This window comes from Peromyscus californicus, unplaced genomic scaffold (assembly GCF_007827085.1).
Source record: "Peromyscus californicus insignis strain IS unplaced genomic scaffold, ASM782708v3 Scaffold_12__1_contigs__length_115047231, whole genome shotgun sequence".
Classification (NCBI taxonomy): Eukaryota; Metazoa; Chordata; class Mammalia; order Rodentia; family Cricetidae; genus Peromyscus; species Peromyscus californicus.
In genome coordinates, this window is record NW_026294413.1 from 54,301,198 (window position 1) to 54,319,621 (window position 18,424).

Here is an 18,424-nt window from a genome sequence, read left to right on the forward strand (position 1 = left end):
AATCTACTTGAAGCCGGGCGGTGGTGGCGCACGCCTTTAATCCCAGCTCTCGGGAGGCAGAGCCAGGCGGATCTCTGTGAGTTCGAGGCCAGCCTGGGCTACCAAGTGAGTCCCAGGAAAGGTGCAAAGCTACACAGAGAAACCCTGTCTCGAAAAACCAAAAAAAAAAAAAAAAAGAAAAAGAAAATCTACTTGAATGAGTGTGTACATGTGTTTGTGCACATTTACTGCCAAGGGTGTGAAAGCCAGAAGTTGGTGCCTGGTATCTTCAGACTCCATCTTACTTTTGGGGGACAGAGTCTCTCACTGAACCTGAAACTTGCTGATTCAGCTATAACATTGGGCCAGCAAGATCCAGGGACTCTTCTGTCACTACCGTCCAGCATGGAATTATAAACATGGGCGGCCATGTCTTTTTTTTTTTTTCAATGTGGGTGCTGGGGATCAAGCCTGGGTCTTCACACTTGCGAGGCAAGTACTTGCTGGCGGAGCCATCTCTCCAGCATGCCTCAAGTGTCTCACCCGCTTAGTTTTGACTTTTTTTTGCAATTCTTTCCGCGTCTGTTTCCGATGACCTCATATAGTCGTGGGCTTATACTGACCGCTCTGTATTGACTTCTCTCTTTCCATGTGATTTTTATCACCCAACTGGATCATAGCTGTGCCTCATTCTTTTACAGGTCTGGTGGTAGAGGCCTGTGATCCTAATTCTCAGGAGACTGAGGCAGGGCGATTGTAAGTTCAAGGCCTGTTCGGGTTTTAAAGAGAGTTCAAAGCCAGCCTGAGCAACTGACCCTGTCTAAAAAGGAAAATTTTAATAAGGAAGGGGAGGAGGAGGAGGAGGAGGAGGAGGAGGAGGAGGAGGAGGAGGAGTGGTGGGAGGAGTGGGAGGAGGAGGAGTGGGAGGAGGAGGAGTGGGAGGCTACTGCCACAGTAGCCCGGCATGTAGTTTAGAGATACAGCACTTGCTTAGCATGTATGAGGACCTCTATAGTAGCAAACAAACAGAAAAACATTTTTTGAATTAGTCAATGAAAGTTTTTTAAAAAAATGTAACAAGGGTGGAACTTAGCTAACTAAACATGTTGGGCACTAAAGCCAAGAAAATCGCTAGACTCTCTTGTCGTCTTTGTCTAATGCAAAATAAACAGTCAGGCAGTCCTTGCCTCTTATCACAACACAACACTTCCTGTGGGACCTGTGGACAGACACAGGGAACACCTGCTTCTCTTGTACCTCATCTACTCTTCCCTTAAGATCCTACACACAGGGATGGGGAGCTGGTTCAGTAAAGTGCCCCTGGGAAAGCATAAGGACCCCAGTGTGATTCCCAGAACACATGTATAAAAGCACATGCTGTGAGCCCAGTGTTGAGGAGGTGGAGACAGAGCGAACTGGCCAGACAGCCTAGCCTAACCAGCAAGCCCCACCTGAGAGATTCTGTCTCAAAAAACAGGGTGGACAGTGGCTGATGGGGCACAACATCTGAGGTTGTCCTCTATCCTCCACATGTTTGTACACACACACACACACACACACACACACACACACACACACACACGTGCACACACATCCCTTCATTCCCTTCCCCTCCCAGGATCTGACACACAGTTACCGAGCTGAATTACCCCACAAAATCTGACCCTCAGCACAGGCTTAGGTAGATCGGGGAGGTGAGTACAGTCTGTGAATGCTTCTAGACATTTCACAGCAGAAGAATCTGCCTAGAGTATAATTATCCAATGCTCATGATCAAAACAGAAATTCAGAGGTTAAGAAGTTGACAGTAACGTTAGAGAATGTCACTGAACACTGACTTCTGACTGGGACAGTGGAACGAAGGGGGAAGAAGAAAGGTGCTTCCATGGCATCTTTTTTTCTATCCATCTGTCTGTCTTTCTATCCATCTGTCTGTCTGTCTATCTATTTTGAGGCAGGATCTCTCTTGCTATGTGGATCAGGCTGGTCTTGAACTCACCACCCTGCTTCAGCTCACTGGGGATTACAGGTGCCCACTACCCTGCCTGGGAATCCATTTCTGTGATTTCCTTTCTTTCTCTTTTTGCAGTACTGGGACTTGAACCTAGGGCCTCAGACCTGCTAAGCAAATGCTTCACCACCAACCTACATCTTTAGTCTTTTTTTTTAACTTCTCATCATGAATCAGGGTGTCATTAAGTTGCCTAGGCCAGCTTTTGACTCACCCTGTAGCCCAAGACGACTTTAAACTTGCAATCCTCCTACCTCGACCTGCCAAGCAGCTGGGATCCAAGGCCTGCACCACCCGGCCCTGCTCATTTCTGTGGTTTCCACTCTCCAGCTCTGCTCTGGACTGTACTGGTAGTGAGGAGGGTGTAGCGGGGACAGTGTGGAGAGCTGAACTCTAACTGACGCCACTAGGGGAACAAACCGGCTGTCTGTCCGGACCGCCTATAAATCAGGAGCTCTGCACCGCCGCTGGAAAACGCTTTCATTTTCCAGCCTGGAAGAATGTGAGCAGGTAACAGAGGCTCCTTTAGAGTCTAGGCCAGCCCTGCTGTGGGCAGGAAGCCGGCGAGACACCTGCTCCAGCCACCAACCCCTTGTGGCCCAGCAGCTTCTCTGGCCTTGCCTGGGTTCCGAGGCCACAGACTCAGCAAGTCCTAGGCTGGGCCAGACTCTACGCTACATCATGCCTTTGATTGTACATAGCAATCATTACCATGGCAACAAAACGAGTCCTGAAACCGTCTTTTTCCACTGCTAGACGGTAAGCTCACCAAGGGCAAGACTATCCATCCATCATTCCCTTTCATCCTGGTGCCCAGGGCTCAGTGAAGACACACACGGAGAATGAATGAGCCGATCCCTCTTACAATAGCCTCATGAGGATGGAGGGAGAGATTCAGAGTACTCATGACACTAGACTGCCGCCCTACCGGCACAGAGAACAGAGCTACATGGCCAGAGTGGGGGTGGCTTTCTCCCACCCAGCTTAGCCCATTCCCAGATGTAAGCTTCCCACCCACCTCCCCTATTAATCTCTTCTCCAGACCACCATTCAATGTAGCAGTCCAATCCACCGTGTTCGAGGGTGGAGCATACGCAGGTCATGTGTTCATTCCATCTAAAGCAGAGTACAATGCTTGCACACTCGAACAAGTACAATGCTTGCACACTTGAACAAGCGCAATGCTATCTATCTGTTGCTTCATCACACGGCTCTTTCTAATGGTACCTATGCTCTGCAAAGGACTGCATGGACAACCAGCCAGAACCCACTTTCCAGATTTGCTGGGATCTGTGCGATTTCAAATATTTGGTTCTGTTTGCCACATAAACACTCTTTGCTCTGCAGACATGGTGACCTATTTTCGGTTGAGAAAACAAGGTACCTTAGAGCTTATTCTCTTGTGTACCTTATGGTGGCCAATAGAGGTTCTCAGTGAACAGAGCACAGACTATGAACACAGAGGAAAGCCCTGCACAGACGATGAAAACAGAGGAAGGCCCTATACGTTTTCCTAGGCATGCTTCTAGAGTGGTGGGAAAGAAAGGTACCCTCCAGCTCCAAAGCTCAGCTGTCAGAGGATGCCCAGCTCAGTCCTTTTTACTCCTCTCATAAGAGGAAAGCACTCAGTGTCATTGTCACATTTTTCTCTTTCATGGGAATGGTCATTTTCAGCTCTCCTGCAGCTAGCTGGGGAGTCTCGTTTATACAGAATCTTCCAAACTACGCCCAGATGAAAATGGACCCCCTTTAGTAAACCACCCAACACACCCTTTTCCTCTGCATGGTGCTGGGAAGTGCCCACTGTGCTGAAAGTCTCTCTAGAGACCTTGCCCTGGGCCTCCAGATGCAGGCAGATAAGGCTGTCGCTGGGAGGGAGACTTGGAAAACATCTGGCAGTGACAGTGACTAATAAAAACCTGGATTCTCTGCCCAGTCCCTGTGCTTAAAGGAAACAAGGCTTTTTCAGGCCCTGCCACCCATCTTTCCAGAAAAATGTGAGCCTGTAGAGTGGGGGGGGGGGATATAAATGACCTTCTCCTGGCTCTACAGCATCCCTCTGTTGACCCCCTCAGGATACCCTGAGCTACCTACTGCTTCAGTTGTGACACTGAAGCTCAGGGAGTCCCTCACAGAATAGGCACCATCCCTGGGGGCTTCTAGTCCATCCTGCTCACTTAGATGCCACCACTCCCAGTTTTATGTGGTGCTGGGATCGAACCCTGGGCTTTGTGTGTAGTAGGCAAGCACTCTACCAGCCGAGCTACATCTCCAACCTCTTATTTGCTTTCTGCAAAAGAGCCCTTAAGAAAAGAGTAGAGAAGGCAGACTCACACATTCCCTGACCTAACAGGCCCCAGCAGAGGCCTGGTAGGAACAAGCATGTGACCTAGGAATTTGCACCAGATGCAGGGTTGCTCCGAAGGACATCTGGATTTGTAATCTTTCTTTATCTAATGCTTTTTCCACCCACCACAGACAGGAAACAGAGTGTCCAGGTTTAAGACGCTTTAAGGTCCACGGAGGTTTGCCGGGCACCCTGTTTTCTGGATTTAAAAATATTTGTATTGCACATGTTAGCTTTTGTTCCTGCAAATGTTTTATTTAAAAAAAATGTTTTAATGACTGACCCAAGATTCATTTGTCTCTGTATTCAGCCGCATGGATGTTTTGTAGTGTGATATCAGGTGATCTGAGAGGAGTCAGCCACTTGAGACACAGTCCCAAATCTGTCTCCATAAGACTAGAACCCAGGCCTTCAGCTATCAGGTCTGACACTGAGGGTCAACAGCAAAATGAGAAGGTACAGTCTACATTAGAAAGAATAGACACCTGTTCAGTGAGTTTCTGTAGTAAAAAGGTTGTAGAGTCATTCACTGCCCCAGGGGATGTCTAGAGTGCGCGCAGGGGTCTAAGGAGGCAGCTAGTGCAAGTGAAATTCTACCAGTTGCTCCCGGCTTAATGACTCATGCCTCCAGAATCCTTGAGACAAATGAACTAAGTTGGTGAGTCATTAATAGTGACCAAGAATCTATCATCTATCATAAGTACTTGATAGTCTACAAAGATCTCTCACCAAAATCATCTGATTCTTTTCCCCTGCAGAGTGCTTAGAACCACCCTGTCAATGACAGAGAGGCCACTGCTACCATGGCTACTGACTGTTATCTAGTGCCTTGGTTGCAGTTTTCAGGAGCCTTGGCATCAAACCTGTAGACTCCTGCTTGGTAGAATCTTTCTTGTAAGGAAGGGGTTATTTTCCCTCCCCCAGAAAGAGATGTAGTGCTGAGAAGTCCCAAGGATGCCTCAAGCAGACAGAGAGGTCTGGGAAAGACAATTAAGTAAGATATTATTAAGTCACTTTTCTAACTTAAGAAGTAGGACTGATTTTCTAACCCTAACTATAATCTTAAACACAAACTCTAACCCTAAATGCTAACCCTAACCCCTAACCCTAACTCCTAACCCTAACCCAAACCCTAACCCTAAACCCTAACCCTTAAACCTTAACCCAGAGCTAACCCTGAGTTCTTAGGGTGGGGTTAGCAGGTCCTAATTCTAAGAACTAGGCATGCTTCTGGCATTCATTACTGAGAAGATTTGGTCCAAACTGGTACAGTCTTCTTCCATTCTTTTCTTGGGGATACCTGGAGCACTCTCATGAAGATGCAAGCCCGTGGGGGTCATCTGTAAAACTGTGATCCACCTTGATCTCCAAACAATCAGTGAAGATGCAAAGTCAATACCTAGCTCCAAAGTCAAGGTTGTGAGGGGCAGAGAAGAGGCCAGGAGTGGGCCTGAGAGCACAACATACATACTACTTGGCATCACATCTCTGTACACGTGTGACACACATACTCCTCAATGATGCCTATTTGGCTGGTAGATGCCTCTAACATGAGATGAATGCTTTTCCATAGTTTCTGGGGGAGCTTAGAGTTCGGCAATCACCCAATCCCACTCCCTTCTCCATGTAGGAAGCTAATTGCAATACTTTTGGCAGGAGGCCATACAGTCTCTGCCTGAACTCCTCCAACAGTAAGAAGCCCACTGCACACAAGGACAGACAGGTCTATGGTGGGACTCTGCCTCGGCTGAAGCCTGCCTCCCATTCATTACCTGCCTCTCTGTCTTAGCTTTCTCTAGGAGTTGGAATAAATAATAAACATTTGTCTCCATGGTAGCACTCCAAATATTTGAAAAGAACCAACAGTGCCTCCCCCAGTATCTCTTCTTGACAGAAAAAAATCTTCATTCCCTCATAGGATATGGTTTCCAGACTTGCCTCTGTCCTGTGGGCCCTTCCTGTGGGTGACCTAGTTAAGAGATGGACCCAGAACCGAACCAGTGACACGGAAAGTCTGTCTGTGCTGCAGTTCACAGTCACTGTAAAAGTAGCCAGATAGCACTATTGACTTACAATGAGCTTTTGGTCAGTCAGCATTTACAGAGATTTAACAAACAAACAAACAAACAATGCCTTTCACTCCCTCCCCCTGTGACCGCACTCTTGTGCCTGATTTCTTTTCCTTACAAACTTGGATATTGGACTGTATAGTCAAAATCCCTTTGGCCCCCAAATACAACACACCTTACATTTTGAGTAGATAACTGTCATATTTGGAACCTATTATTTCAAGCTAAGGCAGTTTTCCTAAATCTTCATTTCATAATTTTATATTCTAGCAGTTCCTCCAAGTTTGATATCTTTCAATTTTTTTTTCCAGTCTACATTTTTTGTTTCCAGGCAGATTCCTTAGGCAGGATGCAGAGACAGGAACAGAGGCGTGGGGCCCACCACTAGAGACCGTTTGCTGTGTTCACACAAAACTAGTCATCAGCTCATCCAGGGCATCCTTAGTGTCCAGCAATACCATCTAACTGTATTTCCACCAAAGCTATGGCTCACTCACCCACCCACAATGACTTAATAGGGGCCATTTCTTTAGCCAAAAGGAATGCTTCCATGACTTCAGCTATTGACATGAGGCATTTTGGAGAAACTTCCCAGCATCCCACAAGCATCCTGTGTAGGTGGTCTGGGCAGCTCTTGGTCAGACCAGAGCTATGTGTAAGCATGAGCTGTAACCATGAAACCCAGCATGCAGGAATCTTCTTGCAATTCAAGGGCTCTCCTTAGGCATCTTGCATCTAGGGCCGATATGACCTACTTTCAGTGGGTATGGAAGGGAGGTCCCAGGAGACAGCTCATTCACTGAAGGTTCCTGTGTGTCTGTGGCTGGACAAGGAAGCCTCACCCTGGCTTGTGTCACCACGCTGGTCTGCCTAAAGGAGGCCTTTTAGGAAAATGTGCAGTTCAAAGCCTGTGCCTGTCATCCAACCTTTCATAGCAGATGTCCGCTCTGCAGCCCTCTGGGTGGCTGTGAATTCACCAGGACCTGTGCACTTGCCTTTGGCATGATGCTCCAGCTTTCCTCATGACACACACTTGGTCTCTGCAGCAACTAAGGATGGTATTTTCTCTCTGATGGGAGTCCTCAGATCATGGTGGATACAACTCCCCCCCACAAACATCAAAGCTGAGCACTATGTTGCTCCTCATCTTGGACTCTCAGCACTTCCAGAATAAGAAAGTTCTTCCCAACATTTTTTTTTTCCCAGATTGCCTAAGTCTATTTCATTTCACTGGGGTTCTGCTTTGGATGTAACATGTTTATGGCTGGGATAGATCTCAGTTGGTAGAATGGCTAGCACCGTGAAGCCCTGGAGTTGGCTCTCTAGCACCATATAAATCCAATATGGTAGCTGCATGCCTGGGACCCTAACACCAGGAGATGGAGGTAGGAGAATGAGAAACTGAAGGTCATCATTCTTGGCTACATATTGAGTTTTAGGTTAATTCAGAATACCTGAGATCCTGCTCCCACCCCAATTAAATTAAATAAATAAATACATGAATAAACTATGTCACAGCTTAACTCCCCTTCATATGCTAAACACTGTAACTAGCACACTGTAGGAGGTCAGTGAACATTTGCCTGTGGAAGTGCTGCTCACAGAGTCCCTTTTCCAGGATTGTTTATTATTATTATTGTTATTATGTTGTTGTTGCTACTTTACTAGTAGGAGATGAATCTTAATCTCTCACAACCCCACATCGGCTGGTATTTTGGTCTTTTTTCCTTCTATTTGCACCATTAACATCTTCTTAGCCACAGAGCCCAGACCTTTCTTCTCTCAGCACTCCAAGTGGAGCTTTTAGCCAAGCGCAAGGCCACCGAAAATGCCATACATAAGCTCAGGGTCTGCTGAGGCAGGGCAATGCCATGAAGGAATGAATGTCTGCTCTGTGTGCTTCTCTTCACGGTATAGTTTAATAGTTGATCTTGGGTGCATCTCTGCCTAAGGGAACAGTAATCTCTGGTACGCATTGCTTGGGAGAAGGAAATTCAAAAGTGGGAAATTTGTTCACAAGTGGTACACAGAGTTCTGTGTGTCAGATGCAACAATGATTAAGATGTAGCTTCTGGGGCTGAAGAGATGGTTCAGAGGTTAGGAGCATTGGCTACTCTTCTAAAGGTCCTGAGTTCAATTCCCAGCAACCACATGATGGCTCACAGCCATCTATAATGAGATCTAGTGTTCTCCTCTGGCATGCAGGCAGAACACTGTATACATAATAAATAAATAAAATTAAAAAAAGATGTAGCTTCTGTCCTCCAGGAGATTTTGGTCTCGTCAGAGAGCAGAGACACATACAAGTGGGTACTGTTTCCTAAGAGGATGTAGAGTGGGCATGGAAAGTTCTCAGACACTGGGTTGCATAAGCCCATTCTCTTCCATGTCAGTTCCATTGAAAAACAAAAGTTGGGTTACTGGTAATCCATCCCTGAATCGCACGGTCTCCATGGCACTCTTGTTATCATGAATAAATGGCCATGTTTGAAGATGATGACTAGAAGTGGCCTCACACTCTAGCCAAGGGGAGGATGGGAACTCACTCATGCTTCATGCAGGCTGGACCAGGTCCCAGTGTGTACTGTGTGCTGTGTGTTCTCGGAGCACAGGAGAGAGGAGCAGGGCAGTGGGAGTCACAGAAGGATAACGTCTAGGGCACAGTCTGGGGACGTCTCCTAGAGCCTAAATGGGGGTGATTTCAAGTCTCTTCTCTTTCTAAGATGGCTTGGCAGTTAAGAGCACTTGTTGCTCTTCCAGAAGACTGAGCCAATCCCCAGCACCCACATGGCTGCTCACAACCCTCTGTAACTCCAGTTTCAGGGGATCCAGTGCTCTCTTCTGGCCCCCTTGAGCACCAGGTACACACATGGTACACAGACATACATGCAAGCAAAACACCTGTACACATAATGGTATCCATTCTCCAGAAATCCTTCAACTTGCCCTTGTATCAAATCTAGCAGGTATTGATCCCCATATATACCCAGCACTCAACAAGCGGGCAAGACATGTTATACGAAGAGAGAGAGAGAGAGAGAGAGAGAGAGAGAGAGAGAGAGAGAGAGAGAGAGAGAATACATTCAAGTGAAGATGCTATTGAGAGCCTGTGGAGGCTGAGTATACACAGGTTCCAGATTCCACGTGCACAACAGCATAAAAAGAGAAAAAGCATAGCGCTTACCTCTATTTGGTTGATCAAAGAATTGTCAAATTTGAACCCAGGAATCCTCTTGTCACTGCACACCACACCAACGTCTTCTGTGTGCTTGCAGTCAGTGACACCCCAGCCATTGGAGGAGCAGGCTGCCAGGGTCGCCTCTTTGCCAGTGCAGTGGATATTGTCCAACCAGATGGGTCCTGCAGGAAGTAGAGGAGAGAAAGGAGAGATCCTGTCAGTGCAGATCCAGGTGGCAAGGATGCTAGCGCCTTACACAGAATTCCCCCCAAATTTGGCGGTGTGTGTAGCCATCAATTATTTTTTCTTATGTAAGGTTGTCACACCTAATTTTGGATCACTGGGATTCCCTTGCCAGGACAGGCAGCTGATGTGATCTGAGGAGGTTGTGGTTTGAACACAATTAGGACAGAAATCAGATTTAATCCTGAAAGTGGTGTGGTCTATCAGTTACCTTTCTCAGTGTGTGAGAAAACATCTGACAGAGACGTAAAGGGAGAAAGGTGTACATTGGCTTGTGGTTTACGAAGGGATGCAGTCAATCACAGCGGGAAGGCATGACATCGGGGAAGCGAGGTGGCTGGTCATACTGTGTCCCCCAGTCAGGAAGCAGAGAGAGGTGAATTCTGGTGCTCAGCTGGCTTCCTTGTTTTTCTTTATATTCAGTTTGGGACCCCAGATGGTACCACCCACACTCAGGGTGGGTCTTCCTTCCTCAGTTAAATCTCTAAGGAAACATCTTGATAGGCACACCCAGAGGTGAGTCTCCTAGGAGATTTCAAATCCAGTCACCTTGACAATGAAGTTGAGTTTAACTTATCATTATTCCTGTGTATGTGTACATGATGTGTGTGGGGGTGGGGCACATGAGACAGTGAGAAAGTGTAGAGGTCAGAGAGCAATTTTGTAGAGTTGGATCTCTCCTTCCATGATTACGTGAGTCTCAGGGATCTGGTTCAGGAGACCTTTACCTACTGTGCTACCTCACGAGTCTGACAATGAAATTTAAACATTATGAGCGGTACAGAAGAACAGGGGCTTTTGTGGGGAACAGAGGGAGCCCCAGGTGAATGTGTAAGGAGCTGTCTAATTTACTTTTCAATGGTTGTTACAAAACACCATGTCCAAGGCAACTTAGAAAAGAAGGTGTTTAATTTAGGGCTCATGGATCCAGAGGGTTGGAGTCCATGCCTATCATGGTAGGAGCATGGCAGCACATAAGAAGGCATGGTCCTGGAGTCGTAGCTGACAGATCACATCTAGAGACACAACCATGAGGCAGGGAGAGTGAACTGGAGTACAAGGCCACACCTCCCAATCCTTCACGAACAATCTCTTCCCAAACAGTTCCACTAACTGGGGACAAATATATGAGCCTATTGGGGGCAGGGGACAAACCACCACAGAGCAGATGAAGTCTTGAGTGAATGTGTATTATTGACAAGGATGAAAGCCCCATGGGAACTGGCAAAGCCTTCCTCTGGTCTCTGTGTGGCTGTTGATGGTATGTGCAAAACCTGGTAACCAGAGCTTCTTTCTGCTTCTTTCTCCAGGATGACTGCAGTCTGAGACTCACTGCTCTCCCACAGAGACCTCCTGCGAAGACTGCCTAACCCTTCCTTCTGGCCTGTGCAGAACGCGGGGGCAGAAGTTCTGGATTGTTGCTGTAGCTGCTGCTGCTTCATAGAACCAGCACGGCCCACCCAACCCCAGCCTTCCTGTACCTGCGTGCATGTGTGCATGCGTGCATGCGTGTGTGTGTGTGTGTGTGTGTGTGTGTGTGTGTGTGTGTGTGTGTGTGTCTGTCTGTCTGTCTGTCTGTCTGTCTACAAGTCTTCTGTCCTTTCTTCATTTTTTTATCACCCCAATCAGGTTTCCCATACCAAGCCATGGCGGAGGCAGTAGGTTTCGGAGACTAACCTGGGTTCGAATTCTGGCTCAGTCTCTTGTAGCTTTGAACCCCAGGTCAAAGCCCCTTTCTTACCCATAAAATGGAGACAGCAAGTGAGACAAGGGTAGACAAAAACTTGTGAGCTGCCGAGGTGTGGGACGCCTCGAGATAGCTCATTGCTGCTCTGCAGTGGCTTGAAAATGGGGACAATGACGAGCGTGTGGGTGTCAGTTACACCTACAACACAGGTCAGCCTCACCTGACGCTGCATGTGGGGCAGCCCTCCGCTGGCCACTCATGGTAAAGCTCCGCTGCTCAGGCTGGAGAGGTGGCTCAGTGGTTAAGAGCACTGGCTGCTCTTCCACAGGACTTGGGTTCGAGTCCCAGCGCCCACATGGCAGCTCACAACTGTCTCTAACTCCAAGATCTGACACCCTCACATAGACATACATGCAGGCAAAGCACCAATGTAAAAAAAAAAAAAAAGATAAATAAATTTTTATATATATATATCATCTGCTCTATAACCAAGGGGTTGCTGTTTACCGCACATCCACATACATTACCACCTTGACTTTACCAATCCTTGGGGAGACCTAGGTGACACCATTACTCTCTCTTCACAGACACAGAGCCTGGCTCAGATAGGTCAGCCTCTGGGCACCAAGTCATAGCCTATGAGTCAGTTCTCCAATTAGTGCCTTCTCGATTCCTCTTTTTCACTATACCTGGTTCAGGGACAGGCCGTTACACGCAGCCACCATTACACATACAGCAAGGTCACTGTGGAGCGTGGCTTTCTTTGTGTTAGTAGAAAATTCTATGTGCAAAGCACTAGAAGGTTAACCATGAGGTGCTGTCTCATGCCATCGGGGTGGTGGTGTGGCTTGGGTGTGAGATGTCCTCGGCAGGCTCCTGTATTTGATCCCTAGCTGATGGCACTGCTTTAGAAGGTTGGGAAACTTTTTGGAGGTGGGGCCTTGATGGAAGGAAGTGAGTCACTGCGGGAGGGCCTTAACATTTTATAGTGTGACCACACACTTCCTGACACACACACAATCAGTTTGCTGCTTTCTGTCTGTCAAGATACGAGGGAATATGCCGGATTGGTAGTGCATGTCTCTAATCCCAGCACTTTGGAGGCAGAAGCATGCAGATCTCTGAGTTCGAGGCCAGCCAGCCTGGTCTACATGGTGAGACCTTGTCTCAAAACCAAAAACAAAGGCAAAGCCAAGAAGTGGTGAGGAGTCCCAGGCTGCAGACTCCGGCTACTGTGGCACCACTATGATGGACTTTATCCTACCAAACTGTGAGTCAATACAACCTGTCTTTAGTTAGGATGCTTCTTGACAAACACTTGGTCACAACAATGAAAGTATCCCATTGTGGGGAGTTCCTATCAAAAACACAAGGAAGCCGGGCGGTGGTGGCACACACCTTTAATCCTAGCACTTGGGAGGCAGAGGTAGGCAGATCTCTGTGAGTTCGAGGCTAGCCTGGACTACAGAGTGAGTTCCAGGAAAGGCACAAAGCTACACAGAGAAACCCTGTCTCAAAAAAAACAAAACAAAACAAACAAACAAACAAACAACAACAACAAAAAAATCCCCACAGGGAATAGTGAACGCACTGTACTGGTGAGGATGTGCAGAAACCAAAGCCCATGTACATCAATGGTGCAGATACTGTGGGAAACAGTATGGCGTTCCTCGAAACACTTTTTTTTTTTTGACTAGTTTGTTGTGACGGGGGCCAGTGCTGGGGATAGGTCTCTGGGCCTTGTACAACCACCAAGCTATGTCCTCAGCCTCCAAACTTGAAAGCTATCACATGATTCGGAATTCCAAAACTGAAGCCAGGTGTAATGGCATACAGCTATAATTACAGCTCCTGAGGAGACTGAGGCAAGAGGATCACAAGTCTGAGGCCAGCCGGGCTACACAGTGAGATCTAGACTAGCCTGGTCTACAGAGTGAGACCTTGTCTCAATATATATTTATATATAAATTTAAAAGACTCAGGATGTAGCTTAGTGATGAAGTGCTGTCTAGTATCCACAAGGACCCAGAACAAGAAAGTAAGGGAGGGAGAGAGGGAGGGAAGGAAGGAGGGAGGGAGGGACAGACATGGAAAGACAGGCCTTGGGGAGGTGTTTGCACACCCACATTCACAGCAACACAATTCATAACTGCCAAGAGACAGAAGCAGCGGACATCTGTTGACAAACTGCATACATATAAGGGCAAAACTGTAGGAGGGAAAATTCTGACGCATACTTCAACATACTTCAAACCTTGAGGACAATCCGCTAAGTGGGAAAAGCTGGTCATGAAAGGCCAAATACGGGAAGATTCCTACATAGAGTTCTCAAATTCTGAGAAAACAAGTAGACTAGGAATTGCCAGGGGCTGCAAAAAGGATGGGAGATGGTTATTTAGTGGGTCCAGAGTTTCTGGTTTGGAAGAATGTTCTGGAAATTGGTTGCAAGACAATAGGAACATCCTTAACATGACTGAACTATATATGTACTTCAAATGGTTAAGATGTAAATATCCTCACTATATTTTACTGCAATGAAAAATAAAAACATAAAAAGATGCCAGATGGTTTTCAAATAGTTATTTTGTACACGTGTGTGTGTGTGTGTGTGTGTGTGTGTGTGTGTGTGTGTATCTGCATAGACGTGAAAGATTGCTCACATGTGTGCACGTACATTCGTGGAGGCCAGAGCTTGGCTTTAGCATGCCTTCCTCTAGTGATCTCTACCTTATTTTTTGCAACAGGGTCACTTCTCTGAACCTGGAGCTCGACAATTCGGCTAGGCTGACTGGCCCAACATCTTAACGGATGGGACTGTCTCTGCCCCCTGTGCAGGATTATATAGGTACAGCCTTCATATTTGGCTTTTATGTGGATGCTAGGGATTCAAACTCAAGTCCTCATACTTGCACAGCACACACTTTGCCCCCGCCCCCACTCTCCCATCCCCACCCCGAGCACTACAAAAACCAAAGTAAACCAAGGCCATTTTCCCATAGGTCCTTTTAGAGGCCTGCAGAACAGGAGAGGCTAACAAATCTGTGTTTATGTCCTGTCTGCCATGGGCTTGGGTGACCTGTGACTCCATCAACTATTAAAACAAACCTTGTCCCCCTTTCTAAAATCAAAGTGACGTCCAACAGACAGGTTGCCATGAAGACCCAACAAGTTAACAAACGAGCCCAAGGACATGTCCGATCCTCTTTTCCTTCTAAGTAGAAAAGCCAGTGTATTATATGGTTCCCCTAGTGGGTGGGAGAGCCAGTGAAAACACTCCCGTTATAGAGATTAGAAAACTGATGTGTGAAGCCGAGGTTCTTCCAGGCCAAGGAGGACACGGGGCCAGTCTCCTGACTTGCAAGCCTGACTACAGCATGTGTACTCTGATGCCTGGCTGGTTGGGGCTCAAAGGACAGAGCTTTGGCCACATTGTGGGAACAATGAGTTGATTGAAAACATCTGGACTGAGGTTTTCCAACCACTTTCCCAATCTGGGCTGGTTTCCAAGCCGTCAGGCTCCACTGAAACGCACGCTTGCTAATAGACGGCTGTTTCTACAGCAAGCTCGTATTTGTTTTACTACATACTAGCAACGGAAGGGCCCCTCCATCTTGCCAGCGAGGCTTCTTCCTCAGAACATTCTGAACTGAGCTGCTGAAGGGCAAACTGTGAAAAAAGGCAGTGCCCTTATTCCATCTGCAGCCAAAGAAGCCACCCTCACTTGGGCATGGAGGACGGCTCGAAATTTTCTGTTTTCCACCCAGTGTGTGTTATGTATGTAATCTATATTGCACAAAATAATGGAATCCCCATTATTTTGTGCAATCAGCCAGGTGTGGGGCACATGCCTGTAACTGCAATTCTAGGGAGGCAGAAGCAGGAGGATCACCCATGAGTTTGAGGCCAGTCAGGGCTACCTAGCAATAACCAGTCTCAAAGAGTGAGCTCATGATGACATTCTGGTGCATGCATATCAAGAACTTTGATATTATTCACCCCAATATCTTCTCCTGCCCTTCAGGTCTGCTGATCCCCTCCTCTTCCCAAATAGACTCCCTTCTGCTTTCAAGGCCCTTTTTGGTTGTTTTTGTTTTATTTTGTTTTGTTTTCCAGACAGATTTTCTCTGTGTAGCCCTGGCTGTCCTGGAACTCACTATATAGACCAGGTTGGTCTTGAACTCAGAGATCCACCTGCCTCTGCTTCCCGAGTGCTGGGATTAAAGACATATGCCATCACTGCCTGGTTCAAGTCCTTTTTTTAAAGTCTAGATTCACGTATGAGAGAAAACATGATATTTTTCTGGTCGGCCCTGGCTTGCTTCATTTCATATGATGGTCTACAGTTTCATACATTTTCCGCAAAATGACATAATTTTGTTTTTGTGATGGCTGACTAGTATTCCATTATGTGTACATGCATTTCCCTCATTCAATCCTCTCTCATTTTTTTTTTCATGATAGGGTCTCATTATGTAGCTCTGGATGACCTGGAACTCACTCTGCAGACCAGACTGGCCTTGAACTCACAGAGATCTACCTGCTTCTGCCATCCAAGTGCTGGAATTAAAGGTGTGTGCCACTGTGTCCAGCTTTCAGGCATTTCTTGATGGATATCTAGCTTAATTCCATCACTTGGCTACTATGAAAAATTCAGAATATCTTTTTTTTATTTTATTTTTTTAAAAATTCAGAATATCTTTAAAGGAACTGCATGGACCAGCAAAACATGTGAAATCAGCACCTTGGGGTACCCAGGGAACTGTTACTCAGCAGAACTGCTCTTTCCTGTACCTTTCATGCTCTCTTCTGGGAGTCTTGCTCTCTATTATGCTTGACCATGATGCTTTCTATTAGATGGAGGACATGCAAGTGTACACTTTGCTTAAGACAGTATCACCACCCACAGTTTTCTATTTGGTCTGATTTCATGTCAATGTTTTCTCCAATATATCTAGTGCCCATCAGCTAGACTGTCCTGATTCCAACACACCCAGCTTGCATGTCTCTGCCTGTGGGCATGTGAGGCGGTTCTAGGCACCTCGGGGACATCTAGATGCTAGGAAAGTGGTACTTGGGATGAAGCTCATATTTGGGACACAAAAAAGCCATTCAATCAGAAGCAAAATTGTTTTACTCTTTCCACTCACTCACAGAAACCCATCTCCCGATGAAAGAAGAAGTATGTAAACAAATTAACCAATGCTTTGGAAGAAGCGGAGCATAAATGAAACAGCGATTGGATGCTGAGTCCTCGGTTTGATCAGGGCAATGGAAGCTATCCGGACTTAGAACATGCAGGGTCCTCGGCCTTGTCAGTGTTGGTACGGTTGGGTGGAGAGTCCCCACCTTGTTTCAGGTTACTGTGAAAGCCCATCAGAGGGTATGAAATGGGCTCAGAGAGGTTTTGGGAGTTAAGACCTGCTTGCAGGTTAGGCTGAAAAATCCAGGGGATTCCTGGTGATTGTCCTATTTTCATTATGACGGCTTGAACCTTGGAGGTGCCTGGAGACTCCAGGAGGGCAGCCTGCTATGGGGTCAGTTACATCGTTCCCAGCCCAACCACAGAGCCTGACTCCCAGGGTACTACCACCAACAGCAGCCCCAGTCAGGACACTGGCCAGACTCTGGTCACCATACCCTACACTGTTTCATCAACTCTTCTCTGTATTCTCCCACACCAAAGCAGATCAGCCAGCCCATATTTACTCGGTGCACACCACGCACCCAGCACTAAAATAAAATCTCCACTGAGGCGGATGAAATCTTAAATACACTTATATTTAGTAGTTCTCTCGTGGTGCAAACCAAGTGCCACTTTACGTGCACATGGATGGACTCTGTGTGTATGTGTGTGTCCAAGAGTAGCACATGGGTTTGTGTGTGTGTGTGAACGTTTGTACATGTGCATGTGGAGACCAGAGGACAACCTCAGGGTCTCATTCCTCAGGTGCTGACCGCCTGATTTTGTGAGGCAGGTTTTCTTACTGGCCTGAAACTCTCCAAGTAGGCTAGAGTGGCTAGGCCGTGAGCTCCATGACCTGCCTGTTTCTACTTCCCAGTGCTGGGATCACAAGTACATCCCACCGGGTTCAGCTGCCACCTCCACTTCTTGTGTGAGTGGGGATGGGGTGGGGGGTGGGTAGGGACCAAACTTGGGTCTTCATACGCTCTTTATTGACTGAGCCATCTTCTCACCTCTCAGACGGCTCAACTCTTAAATCCCTTGGCATTGCACTGTTCAGTTCGTCGAGTATTTGTTTCTCCCCATCCTTTCCTTAAACTGCAGCTGTCCTAACCCTCGATGGCTTCAGTGTCCACACAGATGGCCTTTAGAAGTTCGGTACTCGGTCACGTCTTCTTTCCGGAGAGACCCTCTTGTCCTTGGCTCCTGCTGCTCTTCAAGGTCATGGCTCAGCCCTGGTTGTAATCAACAACTGTACCCTCCTCAACCTCCATCTCAACCATCATGTTCTGCAGCTGTATCTCCCACCATCTTTCCAGCACATTCTTGTTAGTATTACTTCAGCCAAGATCCCTACCCATCCGTTAGAGTAGTTTTGCAGGATCCTTCCTTATTTAGCATGGACTCTGTAAACCGCCATTTTATTAGCTACCTTTCAAGTCTTCTCCATTCTCCTGAACTTTTTGATTCTTGTCATCCTCCAGTAGCAAAGCCCTACCCAGCAAGTCAAACTGTCCTGCCACCCCCTGCTGGCTCCTGTGGGCAAAGATCCACAGATATCTGATGATAGATTTGCTGCAAATATGATTAAAAAATAAATCTGTCACTGGGTAAAAGCCACCATTGTTGGAGAGTATTTGTCATAAAATTTTGAGGATACAATAATCTGGAATGGAAAATATAAATCTGACGTAAGCCCTGGATCACTCGGATAGCAGAATAAACAGA

The 18,424-nt window shown here is 46.9% G+C and overlaps 1 protein-coding gene across 2 annotated transcripts in view; it reads right to left on the bottom strand.

Annotated features, from left to right (window-relative positions):
• Positions 1-18,424, bottom strand: part of Loxl2 (lysyl oxidase like 2) — an 89,978-nt gene that overhangs the window by 40,514 nt on the left and 31,040 nt on the right. For both annotated transcript variants that reach the window (XM_052732851.1, XM_052732850.1), the window contains exon 3: positions 9,591-9,766. In XM_052732851.1, coding sequence (XP_052588811.1) covers positions 9,591-9,766 — 176 coding nt within the window. The remainder of the gene's footprint in view (positions 1-9,590; positions 9,767-18,424) is intronic.